The 14,508-nt window shown below is 52.5% G+C and overlaps 6 protein-coding genes across 6 annotated transcripts; 4 read left to right on the top strand and 2 right to left on the bottom strand.

Annotated features, from left to right (window-relative positions):
* Nucleotides 1–1,315: 1,315 nt before the first annotated feature.
* Nucleotides 1,316–2,983, top strand: TRIVIDRAFT_194030 (uncharacterized protein; the record flags this gene model as incomplete). Its single annotated transcript, XM_014097691.1, has 2 exons — nucleotides 1,316–1,373; nucleotides 1,467–2,983. The coding sequence occupies 2 exons, from the start codon at nucleotides 1,316–1,318 to the stop codon at nucleotides 2,981–2,983; spliced, it is 1,575 nt and encodes a 524-aa protein (XP_013953166.1).
* Nucleotides 2,984–3,374: 391 nt separating this feature from the next.
* TRIVIDRAFT_44028 (uncharacterized protein) lies at nucleotides 3,375–5,093 on the bottom strand (the record flags this gene model as incomplete). The annotated part of the gene is made up of 1 exon (XM_014097690.1): nucleotides 3,375–5,093. The coding sequence occupies one exon, from the start codon at nucleotides 5,091–5,093 to the stop codon at nucleotides 3,375–3,377; it is 1,719 nt and encodes a 572-aa protein (XP_013953165.1).
* Nucleotides 5,094–6,133: 1,040 nt separating this feature from the next.
* On the top strand, nucleotides 6,134–7,302 carry TRIVIDRAFT_43511 (glycosyltransferase family 8 protein; the record flags this gene model as incomplete). Its single annotated transcript, XM_014097749.1, has 2 exons — nucleotides 6,134–6,578; nucleotides 6,644–7,302. The coding sequence occupies 2 exons, from the start codon at nucleotides 6,134–6,136 to the stop codon at nucleotides 7,300–7,302; spliced, it is 1,104 nt and encodes a 367-aa protein (XP_013953224.1).
* A 508-nt stretch (nucleotides 7,303–7,810) lies between these two features.
* Nucleotides 7,811–9,707, top strand: TRIVIDRAFT_216665 (uncharacterized protein; the record flags this gene model as incomplete). The annotated part of the gene is made up of 3 exons (XM_014097689.1): nucleotides 7,811–8,704; nucleotides 8,768–9,395; nucleotides 9,457–9,707. The coding sequence occupies 2 exons, from the start codon at nucleotides 7,900–7,902 to the stop codon at nucleotides 8,842–8,844; spliced, it is 882 nt and encodes a 293-aa protein (XP_013953164.1).
* Nucleotides 7,811–11,477, bottom strand: TRIVIDRAFT_80736 (uncharacterized protein; the record flags this gene model as incomplete). Its single annotated transcript, XM_014097688.1, has 4 exons — nucleotides 7,811–8,704; nucleotides 8,768–9,395; nucleotides 9,457–11,076; nucleotides 11,131–11,477. The coding sequence occupies 3 exons, from the start codon at nucleotides 11,475–11,477 to the stop codon at nucleotides 9,101–9,103; spliced, it is 2,262 nt and encodes a 753-aa protein (XP_013953163.1).
* A 486-nt stretch (nucleotides 11,478–11,963) lies between these two features.
* TRIVIDRAFT_66987 (uncharacterized protein) lies at nucleotides 11,964–13,685 on the top strand (the record flags this gene model as incomplete). Its single annotated transcript, XM_014097687.1, has 3 exons — nucleotides 11,964–12,362; nucleotides 13,029–13,069; nucleotides 13,517–13,685. 3 exons carry the CDS (start codon nucleotides 11,964–11,966, stop codon nucleotides 13,683–13,685), a joined length of 609 nt encoding a protein of 202 aa, XP_013953162.1.
* Between the last annotated feature and the right edge of the window lie 823 nt (nucleotides 13,686–14,508).

The raw sequence follows: 14,508 nt of genomic DNA, 5'->3' as shown, positions 1-14,508 counted from the left end.
AGGTCTGCAATTGCTCGCCGGAATTCGCATGGACTGCTCGAGCTCGGTCAGAAACACGAGCAGAGGCAGCCAATGACAGGCGGCAAAGATGCACAACTCGCTGCCGGCTTGGCCTGAATCGTACGCTTGCAGCAAATGCGCCTCACCAGCAAGGGCCGGGTTCAGGGTTCGGAATTGCCCACACCGGTTGTTATCTGCCTGCATCCACATGCAGTTCGGTGGATTATGGCCTGTTGCGAGAGAAACCCCGTGCTGCGTGCAAAATGTCGCCAGCAGAGGGATCGAAGGAGCAGCGGTCGCGGGATGGCGTCTTGGAGTTATGAGGGAGGGATTCGATTGCCGAAGCAGATGGTCTCGTTGCGCAAAACGCGAAAAACGGTGTCTCACTACCAGATGCACATCACCATTGCACGTGGAGGCTTCATGCGGGGAGATCGTGAGATCGACTCGCCTCCCTATTCTCCTTCGGTGGGTTCATGAAAAGGCGGCAAAGGACGAGCTGTTTGAATGGGCCTAGCTTGGCGGAGAAGTGGCGGGGACGTTTGGGTGAGATTGGAGATGCAGCCCGCAGCCTCCTGGCCCTGATCTTGCTTGCTCTGGGTTGGCGCTCCAGCCTTTATGTTCATCGGATCTCTCTAACGCTACCTCCCTCCCGCCAACAAGGACATGCTGCTGGTCAACTCTAATTAGACTCCCGATGGCTGGCTGTTTTATCATGGTGCTCCCTGCCGCTCCCTGCCGCTCCCACCTGCGCCGACTTGCTCTCGTCCTTCTCGTCCTTCTCATCCTTTTCTCACGCCGGTTGCGAGGCACAATAACGGAGCAAATACCGCGGACGGCCAACTTGTATTATGGGGCCAGGCCCAGCCTTGCAGGGATGCTCACCCACGGTGACGTAGGTGGGCAAGGATTGGTGTGGCTAACATCCACGCTCCTCCTATTGAAAAGCAGTTTGTACGACAGAAACGCCCTCGTCCGCTATCGTTATCCGCCTTAACCGGCGCCGTGTCGAGCTACGCATATAATCAGGGAAGGAGGGCCTAAGCCATATGGGCCCAGACATCCACAATGTAACCAAAGTTTCACAAACTCCCAGAGTGGCAGTTGGCCCAAGAGGATGTGAGCGCGCCGGCTGATTGAACGAGCTTAAACCCCTCAGGGCCCCTTGTTGGCTCGTTCGCAAGAGGCAAAAACGAATGGTGAAAAAAAAAATAGATAAAAAGCTATCCTCCTGTCCATCCTGTATGTCATTTATACTTTATTAATCACTCATCCATTGTCTCCCGTTCGCTCTGGGAGCAGTGTCACATCTACAATGTCCTCCGTCGATTCAACTGCAGCGGCCTTGGAGCCACGCTCCAACGAGACATCGAGTCCTGTCCAGAATGTTGACGACGATAATAAAAGGGGGCTCTCTGATCCGGCGAGAGCTGTAGAAGTTGAGCTTCCTGGAACTGTTTTGCCAGCTTTGGGCGAAGATGATATATCAACGACGACAAAGTGGGAAATCTGGACTTGGTATGGCTACTACATTGGCGCCAACGGACTGTCGCTTTTCAATTTTGGCCCTACGGCCTTTCAAAACCTGCTTGACCAGGCTGCTCCAGAATCCGGTCTTCTTCTATTCGCCGGCCGGTACCGCGATGTGAACAGTATCGTGTTGCTTGCCAACGGCATCTCCTTTGCCCTGCAGGCTGCTCTGTTTCTCATCATTGGTGCATACGCCGATTTTGGAACAGGGCGGCGCTGGATTCTGATTGTCTGGTCCATCATTGCTTACGGCATTGGATTTGGCTGGCTAGGCGTCCATGATCCTGAGAAGTGGAAGATTGCCACAGCCCTCTACATTGTCGGTTTGATTGCTTACCAGCTGACTCTGACATATTGGACCGCCGCCTTCCCGTCCCTTGCTCGTAACACTACGCACCTCAAGGACTCTCGATTGTCCTACGAATCGGGCGATATTACACTAGAGGAACTAGACCGCCGCGATGAAATGGAGCGAAGCCGGCTCAGCAATGTTTCTTTCTACATCCAATCGGTGGGCGAGGTCGTGATCCTGGCCATCATTGTGGGCATTATGTTTGGTCTCAAGGTGGACGACAGCGCCGCGAACAACAATTGGGGCTTGTCTGTGCTGATTGCTTTCGCTACTGCTGTCTGGCTAGTGGTCTCCATCCCGTGGTTCTTCGTGGAAAAGAAGCGTCCGGGCATGATGATTCCAGCCGGCTACAACATAGTCACGGTTGGATTTTGGCAGCTCTATGAGGCAATTACCCAGATCCGCCAACTGAAGCAGAGCTTAATCTTCCTTGCCGGATATTTCTTGCTGGGTGACTCGCTCAACACGACGGTGACGGTCATCTCTACGCTGCAGAACCAAGTCGTCAGCTACAACACACTGACGTTGACGTACCTCCTTATCGTCGGCATCGTCGCACAGGGCGTCGGCATTGGTGTCTTTTGGCTCATTCAGAAGAAGTTCAACCTTAGTGCCAAGACCATGTTCAACGCAGTCATGGTGTCCATCATCCTTCTAGACGGCTGGGGCATGATTGGCAACTGGACCGATAAGTTTGGCTTCCACAACGAGTGGGAAGTCTGGGTCTACCAAGCGTTCTATGGACTATTCGTGTGCCCGTGGTATAGCTATTCGCAGATTATGATTAGCTCCGTGACCCCCCGAGGCCACGAATTTCTCTTCTTCTCCATCTTCAACATCATCGGCAAGTCTTCGAGCTTCATCGGGCCTCTTATCAGCAGCGCCATCATCGACGCCACGCCCAACGGCAGCAACAACAGCGCTCCGTTCTATTTCTTGTTTGCACTGACGATTGTCAGCGCGGTGGGCATTTGGACTTTCCTCGACTTGGATAAGAGTGCTAGGGAGCAGGAGGCGTTCCTGGCGCAGGAAAAGGCGCGGATTATGGGTGACGACGTGACGACTAGCAAAACGACAGAAGAGGACCAGGCAGGCGCATGATTTGGGCTTTTGTTTGTTTTCTTTTTTCGTGTTTCTTTTTTTTTTTTTTTCCGTTGGCTATGGACCTTTTTCGATTGTCGAGACACCGGTTGCTTATGATGGTGCAACACTCTATCTAGACAATGATCTCGCTCTGCTGTCGAGCAGCAGATGCGCATGCCCCCGTCCATGCCGTTACCATGTTATGACGTAGCATCGAGGCCTGTGGTTCGAGCCGCAGGTTTCTTTGATTATAGATGTCCGCGTAGTTTTCGGTGATGTTGCCAGTCTGCCTTGATATGCATACCCAAACATTGGTTCCACCTACGTGATTTGCTTTGCTGTAGAAGATGTGTATATTCATAACTGGCTAAGCTGATCAATATATTACATTTATATCATTCTCGTATGTTCATATCTTGGCCGTCATCAATCTACAAAAGCACGACGATGTAATGGGCACGTCCGCCACAGCCATGGCCTTCTTCAGCGGGCCCTCCACCTTCTTCGCCTCCTCTGTCCTGCCCAGCTTAACCAAACACTCGTGATAGCCGTGCAGCGCCCAGACATTGTTCGGATGGCGATGAACTCGGGGTAAAGATTCGTCGATACCCAGGTCTGCACTGTATATGCTCAATGCTTCACTAACATGGCCTTGCTCAAGCAGGAGTGCACCGTAAGCATGTCGCGCGGGCTGCATCCATCCCCACGGTTCGTCAAAGGGGAGACCGTCGTAGCGGGAGATTGATTCGCGGAGGTGGGCAAAGGCGGCGGGGTAGTTGGCCGAGCGGTACTCGATTTCGCCGTCGAGCATGGCTTCGGCGACGCAGAGAATGTCGATGCATTTGTTGTTGAAGAGGGTGCGGGTGGGCTTGACGCGGGGGACGGATTCGGTGAAGAGCTGGCGCTGTTGGCGGGCTTCGTCGACTTGTCCCAAGGCTGCCAGTGCCATGCCCCTTGCGTAGTACGTCAGTGCCGTGGTGACGCAGTAGAGGTCTTGGTCTTCGGGCAGTTTCAGCGCGAGAATGTCTTTCCAGCGGCCAAAGCGGATGAGGACGTGAACACGCATGGCGAGGAAAGCTTCAAGCCAGTCTGCCATGGGAGGAGTCTCGACGCGGAGGAGTTCATCGGAGAAGCTTGCCTCGAGCTGCTCGACAGTCTCGAGAGCAATCTTGGACTGAGCGGCGAACATGGCCGAGTACAGGCGGAAATGATAGTCGTGGCTTCGGTACAGAGTGTAAAAGTTCATGGGACCTTCGCGCTTGAGAAACTTTTCGTCGGCGTGGACAGCATCGGAGTTGGCGACGACGGCTCTGGCGTAGTCTCCCACGAGGATGTCGAGGTGGCTCGGCATGTGGTTCAGGTGGCCTGAATCAGGAACCAGGCCGCGAAGCTGGTCGGCTGCGGGCATGGCGGCCTCTGGGGTATTTGACATTTCCATGAGGTGAATGTAGAGATGCAGAAGACCTGGGTGTCGGTTACCGCCCTCGAGAGACATGCCGTGCTCGAGTGTCTGTTTTACCTCGAGCGTGCGAGCTTCTGGAGCTGGATTGCCTGTCTTGATATCCCAGAGGGCCCAGGGGGTGAGATTCATCATGGAATCGGCGTATAGAGTGGCAACGTCCAGGTCATCTGGGAACTGGGCCGAGACGGCGCTCATTGCATCGGCGTATTCTCGATTCCATATGGGGCGGTCCGTCTTGGTTGGGGCATTCGACCTTGGGTATCTATAGCGAAGAGCGTCTATAAGCGCCCTCTCAACGGGAGTGGCAGATTCGGAGCACGCCTTGGCCTTTTCAATCGCTCGATGCGTCCGATCCGCCGTGTTCTGAATCTCTCTCCTGCCAAACAGATCCCAGGGCTTGTTGTAGTTGGGCCCCAAGGCATAGGCGAGGCCCCAGTAGGCCATGGCACAGGCGGGATCGTGGGCAATGGCCCGCTCGAAGCATTTTGCCGCCTCTTCGTGGTTGAAGCCGTAGCACCAGACGAGACCTCGGTTGAACCAGGTTTGGGCGATTGGGTTGGTGGTGGAAACGGTGCGATGCAGGTCGCCGAGGTCGTAGTAGTCGGCGTCCAGATGCGGTCTGTCGCTGGCCGTTCGACAGGCCTCCTTCTCTGACGCTTCTTCCATTTTGCCTCTGTTCTTTGCGAGCTGCTAGTTCAGATGATGGAGGAGGCGAATCGTGAGCTGGCAATCAGCTGGCCCCGTGGATCGGACGAGCATGTCATCGTCTAGAGCAGGTTGGAACCGGCTCAAGGCCGCTAGATGCAGGTAATCTGCTAGTTTGGTGGAGATTGGGAGCTCCAACCGCGGCGCGACCAGCCGAAACCTTATCGGCAAGGGAGAAGGTGGGAGAAGGTGGGAGTCGGTAAGACGATGAGAGAGGCGGTGATTTTGGTTTGAAGGTGACGATCAGGGCCAATGATTTTATGTTGATTCAGATTCGGATTTTGAAATGGGAAGCTCAGCGAGATCGGCACGGATCTGGAATGACCCCGCTATATGAGATAGCATGAGATAGGGGAGGGGAAATAAATCTCCGATGGTTACATGTTGGTACCGCTTCATCTTGAAGAACACGGGCCCATGAGATTATCTTCATAAAAGTACATGTACTTTAAAAAGTATTGTTTGGTCCTCAGAAGTTGATTGACTTGGGAGGCAGTAATGGCGATTGTCTTATAAGTAACTTGCAGCTCAGGATATGGAACAGATGCAGTAGGGCAGCCCTCAATGTCTCGAATGGCACATACCACACTCACCTATAGACGACTGAGTTCCATTCTTGGGATATTGAACGTATATTATCAACAGACATAAGAGTTAATAAACTCGACTCCATTGCAACCCATTTTTAATATAAATCCGTTTAATTATTTAATATATTATATTCTTAGTATAATTAAATCATGATGGTGAAGAGAGCAGAGAGAGTTTAATACCTTAAGACGACTTGTGAAACCAGTGTTTGAGCTCTGCCGTGTTTCTATTAAAAAGACATACCAAAAAGTCGACTAAAATATATTTACAGCATTCCACGTTTGTCTCAACATTTGTTTGTATAAGTACTCGCCATGTCTGAATCAATTTGACAAGTGAGCTCCAGGTCGGTGGATTGGAGGACGTATCTTTCATGACACCACTTTTGACAGAAGTCGTTTGATATAATCATGACTGTCCGCCGCGAAAACCCGGCAGCGCACTGCACTAATGTTCTCGCCTCCCGCCGGTGTCGCGTCATTCTTGCTCTCACCGCTGTGATATTGACGATTTACCTAATTCTCAGCAGAGCAGATGATTATTACTCCCAAAAGACGTCTACTGTCCTCTACAAGACTTCCAAGGATACGAATGAGCTGGATTGGTCGAAATATGCGTATACTCAATATGTCACCAGCAGCGAATATCTTTGCGTCTCAGTGATGCTGTTGGAAAGGCTACATCACCTCGGAAGCCGTGCAGACAGGGTATTGATATATCCTAAAAAGATGCTTCCAGATCCCGAAACAAATGATGGCGGAGGCTCCCACGATGCTGAAATGTTAATCAAGGCACGAGACGAATACGGTGTAAAACTTATGCCAATTCAAAATCAGCATAAAGATACTGTTGACGGTATGTGCTCTCCGTTCTCTGATGATAAGCAACCCAAAGGCTTCTTCGTTTGCTAACCAGTCAAGATACACGGGCCAACTCTTACACCAAACTCCTCGCCTTTAACCTGACTCAGTACGAGCGTGTCATTGCCATCGACGCAGATGTCACAGTCTTGAAGCACATGGACGAACTCTTCCACCTGCCGCCATGCCCCATCGCCATGCCTCGCGCATACTGGCTCCTCGACGACATGAAATCCCGAATGACGCTTTCTTCCCACGTCATGGTCATCCAACCCAGCGAGCAGGAATTCGACCGCATCCAGAAGAGGGTTCAGCTCGCTGACAACGACGAATACGACATGGAGCTGCTAAACAAGCTGTACGCTGACACGGCCATGGTGCTTCCTCACAGGCCTTTTGCAATGATTTCTTCAGAGTTTCGCGAGACGGATCATCACTTGTATCTCGGCTCTGAGACGGAGGAATGGGACCCTGTAGCGGTGCTCAATGAAGCCAAGACGGTTCATTTCTCAGATCACCCCGTGCCGAAACCCTGGAAAGTACATCTGACTACGGACGATCAGGATAGTATTACCAATTTGGAACCTAAATGTGAAATGAAGACAAAGGACAGCGAAAGCGATGGCGAAGAGGAGGATTGCTCGGGAAGGGACGCATGGAGACAGCTGTACGCTGATTTCAGAGAGCGCAAGGCGGTAAGTTGTACATTCATGAGATGAGAGAAGAAGGGTGGATTAACTGATACGGATGTTACAGAGAGTTTGTGCAAGGATGCAGTGGTCAAATTATGAAGACGTGAGAGTTGGAGTGTCGAAGGAGGAGATGGGCGGCTTTATGGATCCGATTCCATATAAAGAGTCAGAAGACGATGCCAGATATCTATCGGCGTGATGACTGATGCGAGAGTAGGAACTGAAAGAGATAAATTAAGCATAGAGATACTACAATATATTTCAGCAGTAAGCATAATGAGCTTTATTTAAATAAATGTTCAACTCTCTCCCCCTATTAATTACACGCCGGCTATGTTCCCACGGGATAATGCGGAACTCGCCGTTCACATGCAGAGTTGCGGCCCGCCCCCACCACTTCCGACTATCCGCTTCAAGCCGCTTCCGAAGGTCGCAGAGCAATTGATTGCTAATTGCTCATGAGCTTTGTAAAACGCCCGGCGAGCTTGTCACTGTCATCGTCACCTTCTCGCTCAAGCTATTTCTAACTCTCAACAACTCCCTTCCCTCTCCCCTCAACTCTCCTTCATCTCTCCATCAACCCCTCCCCCTCCTCAACCTCACATCAAACAAATCACAGCAACAATGTCGTCCTACGCCCATCTCCTCCCCCCAAGCTGGAAACCCCAAGTCACCGCCTGGCTCGCCGAAGACACGCCCTCCTTCGACTACGCCGGCTTCGTCGTCGGCGAGGCCCCGCGCACCGCCACCCTCTGGGGGAAATCCGAGGGCATCATCGCCGGCCGGCCCTTTTTCGACGAGGTATTCACCCAGTGCGGCTGCGCCGTCGAGTGGCATGCCGAAGAGGGCTCGCGCATCGACCTCTCCGCCTCGCCCGATGGCAAAATCAAGATTGCGACGGTCACGGGCCCCGCGAGAGGATTGCTGCTCGGCGAGAGGGTTGCGCTGAATACCCTCGCCAGGTGCTCCGGCGTTGCGACGCAGAGCGAGAGGGTCGTGGCGAAGCTGCGCAAGGCTGGGTATCGGGGCGTCTTGGCCGGCACGCGCAAGACGACGCCCGGGTTCCGACTGGTGGAAAAGTACGGCATGCTTGTGGGCGGCGCGGACGGCCACCGCATGGACCTGAGCGCAATGGTGATGCTCAAGGACAACCACGTGTGGAGCCGCGGCAGCATCACCGAGGCCGTGGCGGCGGCCAAGGCGGTTGCCGGGTTCAGCGTCAAGATCGAGGTCGAAGTGCAGAGCGAGGCCGAGGCGGACGAGGCCATTGCGGCGGGCGCGGACGTGGTGATGCTGGACAACTTCACTGGCGACGGCGTCAAGATTGCGGCGCGGAGCTTGAAGCAGAGGTGGGCTGGCAAGAAGCACTTTTTGCTGGAGGTGTCTGGAGGACTGCGGGAGGACAATGTCGAGCCATATGTGTGCAACGGTGAGCATCTATCTTTTATATTATTACAGCTTTTTCCTCGTTTACTGATTGGCGACTTGGCAGATGTGGACATCATTTCAACGAGCTCGATCCACCAGGGAGTCCCGCATGTCGACTTTTCCCTCAAGATCAACCACTAAATCGCATGAATGATGGGTAATTAGACGCGAGTGTATTTTACATGTATGTATATGGATGGATCAGTTATATTAAACTCTGCAAAGGCAAACTGGGAGGCTACAATGAAAGATTTCAACTCTGGTTATAATTCCAACGCAACTAATAAGACAAAAATAAGGCTATACATAAAATACAAAAAAGTACAGGTATCTACAATGTCTCTTGCAAAAAAGACAGCTTTATTTCCTTTCTTTTTTCCTTCATTTTTTTTTCTCTTTAGTTTACCTCCTCCTTCTTGCCAAACAGTCCGTTAAACGTCTTGCTCAGCCTCTTGCTCAGCTTCTCGTCAACATTTGCCCCGGCCTCCTTGGCGTCGATGCTCGGACCGCCTCCCTGGAGATGCGTCGCGGGATCGTTCTGCACTGTGCAGTTGTTCTTGTCACCAGATGTGGTGCAGCAGGATCCTCCAAGGAGGACACTGGCGTTGTTCCTGGTAGAGGGAACATCAATCGCAGGGTTGGCGTTGAAGAAGTCGGTAGGCTTGATGTGGATCTGGAAGGTCTCAACGGGCCTAGATGGAAATTGTTAGCATCATATCCTTAGTTATCAAGAGTGTACAATGTTCGACTTACATGACGGGCCAGTCCTCTATCCGGGGGTTGTGTGTCAAGCCAAAGACGCTCCACACAACAGGGCTGCTCCTCTTACCCTTGTCTGCCGCATCGCCATTCGTCGCCCCGTTGGTCTCGCGATCCGTGAACCAATCTCCTCGCTTGACCATGTCAGCCACGCCGCCGACCTCCTTGGTGCTCTGGTTCGTAAACTCTCCTGCAGCCCACAGCTCGCCGTCTCGGTGACCCGTCACCCAGGCATTGTGCAGGGCAAACTGCGCGCGCTGTGCAGCCAAGCCTTCAGGGTCAGCGAGCAGCATCTGAGTCACTGGCGCCATGACCTTGTAGCCAAGGTTCTTGCCCGAGATGGGGTTCTTCTTGTTGGCGTTTTCCAGCTTGATCAGTCGGTTGAGGCGTGGCTCAGCGTCGACCCATTTAGCCTGCTCGACAACTTGACGCTGAATCTTGTAAAAGTTGCCGTATGGGTTCGTCTTGGGGTCAATCTTCTGTGGGTGAGACTCTTCAACAACCACCTGTGAGTCGGCGTCGTTGTACGAGTCAATGGCCGGGTCGATGCGCACAGCGAAAACGTGCTGGTGGTTCTGTGCCAGGACACCAGGTGTCATGATGTTGCCGTAGGCACTGACCTTGCCCTCATCGATACCAGTGACACTGACAATGCCGGTGGCGCGGGTTTCGAGAGTAATGGAGCCGGCGAGATCCAGCTTATAGCACAAGATATACTCGTAGTTGGCCAGAGTGCAAATGAATTGGACCACAAACTCGCGGTTGCGCGTCACAACAGCCCGGTTGGTACGGAAGTTGGTGTGCTTCCACAGGATACCATTATCCTGTTCGTGGAGACACACGACGGCCTTTCCAGGAGATGGTGAGCCATCGGGTTCAGTGTTGACAACGTCAACATAGTGAATCGCACCCAGACAGTCGCATCCCAGCTCCAGGTTGTTGGAGGCTCGGCCCATGCCACCGTCACCAAAGTCAAAGGCCTGCTTACGGTGGAAAGGAGGTCGCGGGTCTGCGTATGGGACTGTCATCTCACTGAAGCTGAGGCGGTACATGACTGAGCGGTTATCATAGTGAACATCGTGCAGGACTGCACCTTCGCGGGGGGTGAATCCCAAGCGGAATCGCCACTTTTGCCATTCAATGAGGCCATCATCCTGGATGGTGAAAGAGGCGCCCTCGGGTTGTGTAATGTTGATGGGCTTCAGGTCGGTTCTCAGGGGAATGTCCAGCAGCTCAGGGACGTACTCGCAGCCCTTGTGGTTCTCGAACAGCTTGATCGGCTCATCGCTTTGCACCTTGGCCTCCAGTTCATCGCCAATGCCACCAGTTGCGATTCTCTCGACTCTGATGAGCTTCTTGGTGTGCCAGTCCATTACGGGGACAATGGGGATTGGGTATCCGTAGTGGTTGGAGTCCTCGTTCTTGTTGCGGGCGTCCTTTGCATAGACCAATCCCTGCATGTAGCGCGGAATGTCCGTCTCATCGGCATTGGGGGGTCCATAAGGCCATGGGTCAATGCAGACTTCAAAGCCCTCGGGGAGGGTGAATTCGGCCATGGCCTTTTGGAACAGCTCCGACTTGATGCAAGGCTCGATGAATTGGTCAAACTCGCCCCTGGATGGCGTTAGAGCTTTGTCCCTTTGTGACCATGTTAAAGGAAAGACTTACGGAGTGACGTATGGCTGGTGAGGCACCGGGGCAGATACGGTAGTGACCTTGCCAGTATCCAAGTTGACCACGGCGTTGATGTACTCGGAGCGATCAGGCCGGAGAACATCGTGCTCAACAAGGGCCTCTCTGGCAGGCCGCTTGGTCTCCTCAGTCAGAGTGCCCGTGTGCTCAGCCTCGAGGAACGGCTGCAGCTCAGCCTTTTTCGGTTCTTGGAGGTGAATAGCTCTGAAGAAGATGGATTCGGAGGCGCCGTGAAGCTTAGCAACGGCATCCCGGGCCTTGATGTGTTCGGCCTCGGAGAGTGGAGCCAGCGGATGCGGCCGAGGTGCTGCGGTGACGGCCATTGTGATGTATGTTTTGGCTGTTAAAGAAGAAGGTTGAAACAATGAAACAAGACAGATCTAGCTGTTGAAGAAGTATTGGGAGGGATGATCGGTTATCAGCGGGGACGGCCCAATGATCAAGCCAGCTTACTTTGTGTTGCCGTATGATATCATAGGACACAAGAAGGATTGGCGTGGAGTTGGGTGCTCAGCTGACGGCTTAGAATATCGAATGATACTCCAAAGTGGCTGAGACACAGAGTTGTCAAGTCTTGCTATTGGATTGTCTGAGAGGTTGTTGGATGTTGAGAAGAGAGGATGAGGATGGCCGGATGTTTAAGTATCTCGTCGTAGTCAAGCAGCAACAAGCCCCAAGGGTCCCGCGGGCTTCCGGAGCGTAAATTCGGAGTGGAGCTCGTCAATGAAGCGTAAAAACTACCGTTGAAGCTGACTAGATGCAACGATCGCCCTGGAATGGCAGCAAATCGAAGGTTTGATACACGGACAATGGCTCAAACCACGAAGCCAAAGACAGCAGCAAAGGCGGAGGTGGGGCAGCGGCTCCTCCACGGTTGGGGGTCTCCAGCGCTTGCCCCGCGTTTTTGCCACAATCCGGCCAATCAGGCGGCTGCTGTGGCGGAATTACAGCGCCTCAGGTTGCCGCTGATAACGCCCAAAGAGCCCACAAGGACAGATAATTGCTCGCCTTTCCATCTCAGGGCATTTGGCCTCAATCTAGAGGCTTTCTCGACCTTTCCCTTCGCCGTGCTGCAGATTGGCCGCGAGATCCCACGCCGGCACATGACCCGGACTAAGCCCGATTGGGGCGATATCCTGCTGGGCGTGCATGAGGCTCAGGGCAATGGCCGTAATGGTTTGCCGCTGGTGGCTCGTGGGTTCCGCCTTGTGAGACGGGGCTCTGGGTAGCTGATGGCTATCAAGCTATCTATGCCCGGCATCCTGGTTCGAGGTGAGCGTTATTGCCTGTTTTTGGACGCGATGCTTCTGGAACCGGAATCGGAGACGCGCGTGGAATGAGTTGAGGGGTTACGATGGTCCAGAGCCGTGGAGATGGGATTCTGGTAGTGGCCGGAGAGAAGATGAGTGCCTAATTTGGCAATTCTCGTGTGGTCTGATCTTGACAGCTGCTTGTTTAACACGGGTAAAACAGGCGAAGAAGCTATTCTATTATTGCTTGTTGCTGTAGAATGATGCTGCTACTCGGGTATTTTGACCGGAATCATCTGGCATGGGATTTTGCCAAGAAGTCTGCAATTCCGACGACAAAACCAAATGACAAACGACGCTGTTTGTATAATGATTGATACGATTCAGTGCATGATTGCCATTCTTAAGATGAGATGAGACGAGATGAATTGATATGGTATGTAATGCCATTCATCCAAGATCTCGATGTGGGCTTGTAATCTTTGCCACATCCCCATCTTCCACGATACATGCTCCAGCCATTGGAAGCCATGACCAATCCGACGAGCAATCAACTAATCAACTGCTACTATCATTTAAGAATGAAGCTAAAAACCCACTTCTCTATCTTGGTACCATCTGTAGTTCCAAATTCTTATCTCCAAGTCCCGTTATGATATTGAATTGTATGGCCTGATAATTGCTGTCCAGATACGCCTATCTGGCCTCCGCACCCCCGCCGCTACGGCGAAGCTCAGACTCGCTCCCCGCGCCGTTGCCGCCCGGAGCCGAGCGCGGGGGAAGGCCAAAACTGGAAGCAAAAAGACATGCGGTGCCGCAGAACGGCCGCGTTGGAGCAACGGCCAAGAATAGGTGTAACCGCATCATGCTGAGACGTTTATGTTTCGAGTTTTGGAGTCGCTTGCTGTCTCGGAAGTCGGCGTCTTTGACCTTGATGCTCGTAATTCTGCTGGCGGTCAAGATCTACATCATCTTGAACTATCTGACGAGCAACCGGTTGGTCTGAACTTGCGTACACTCTCCCAGGTAATCATCACGCCTTTTCAGAGGAATACAGCTTCATTTCATCACAAATATACAAGGTATAAAAGTTACCAGGTAACTTAAAATAGCCCACTGGCGAGGGTTACTGTACCGGATCGACAGGTCCATGTCCCATATTTGCGAAACAGCACATGTAGCAAAAAGGCACGCTTCCAAGTTGGAACAAACCTGCTGCAGCCGAGTTTGAACAGTGTAGCATCTAACGAAAAGTCCTTGCTCGATCTGCATCTGCCGTGATGCAAAAATCATGCCATTCTGGCTGCAGTCGGAATTCTTGTGTCGTAGCCTCGCACTTTCGGTGTTTCATGCGTGCTGCCATGAATCCTTTCGGAGGCGAGTTGCTCGTAGCACTTGCAGCCTGTCACATCCAGTCCGGTCCACATCTGCGGAATCAAACGGGACAAATTCAGTTTGACATTGATGCCAGAGGATAAAAAAAGGAAAAGATGGGCTGGAGAGAATGGATCGGCCAGTGCTAGATGTATCAAGTGCACGGTACGTCTTGTGATCAGCACGTGTCTCGCACGATGTACATCAAACATGCATCCTCCACGATGCTCATCATCACTCCACCAAGATCTTTAGCTTCTTTGCAGCATTCCCGACGGAATATCTACTTTTTCCTTTTTCCACTCCAAGCGTTAGCATTTGCCACATGCACACCATTGACGACGCACCCTGTGGCTCAGCCATCAACATCTCCAGACAAGCATACGAAAGAGTCAGCCTCAGCCATAACTCGGATACCGGCTGGTGGAGGCTGAGGCTGCTTTTTTTTTATCCCTCTCGGACTGCCTACCTCATGGTGTTCTGTCATCAATTAGCCCTATTACAGCTCCGCCTCCCTCGGCCCGTGCGGCAAAACACGACAGGAGATCCAGATCGCAAGAAATACGAAGATTTTAGTGGATTCTCGTACTGGGAACGAGGACAAACATTGGTTTTTGTTGATGAAAATAGAAACATAAAGGCGAAACCTTGGAAAGGCCAGTGCTGGTACGAGATGTACGAGTAAAAGACCAAACCAGTGCGAGTCGCGGTGCAGCGCTAGACTTGCTGG

This window comes from Trichoderma virens (assembly GCF_000170995.1).
Source record: "Trichoderma virens Gv29-8 chromosome Unknown TRIVIscaffold_85, whole genome shotgun sequence".
Lineage (NCBI taxonomy): Eukaryota > Fungi > Ascomycota > Sordariomycetes > Hypocreales > Hypocreaceae > Trichoderma > Trichoderma virens.
The sequence above is the reverse complement of the archived record's forward strand: the minus strand, read 5'-3'. Positions and strand labels throughout refer to the sequence as shown.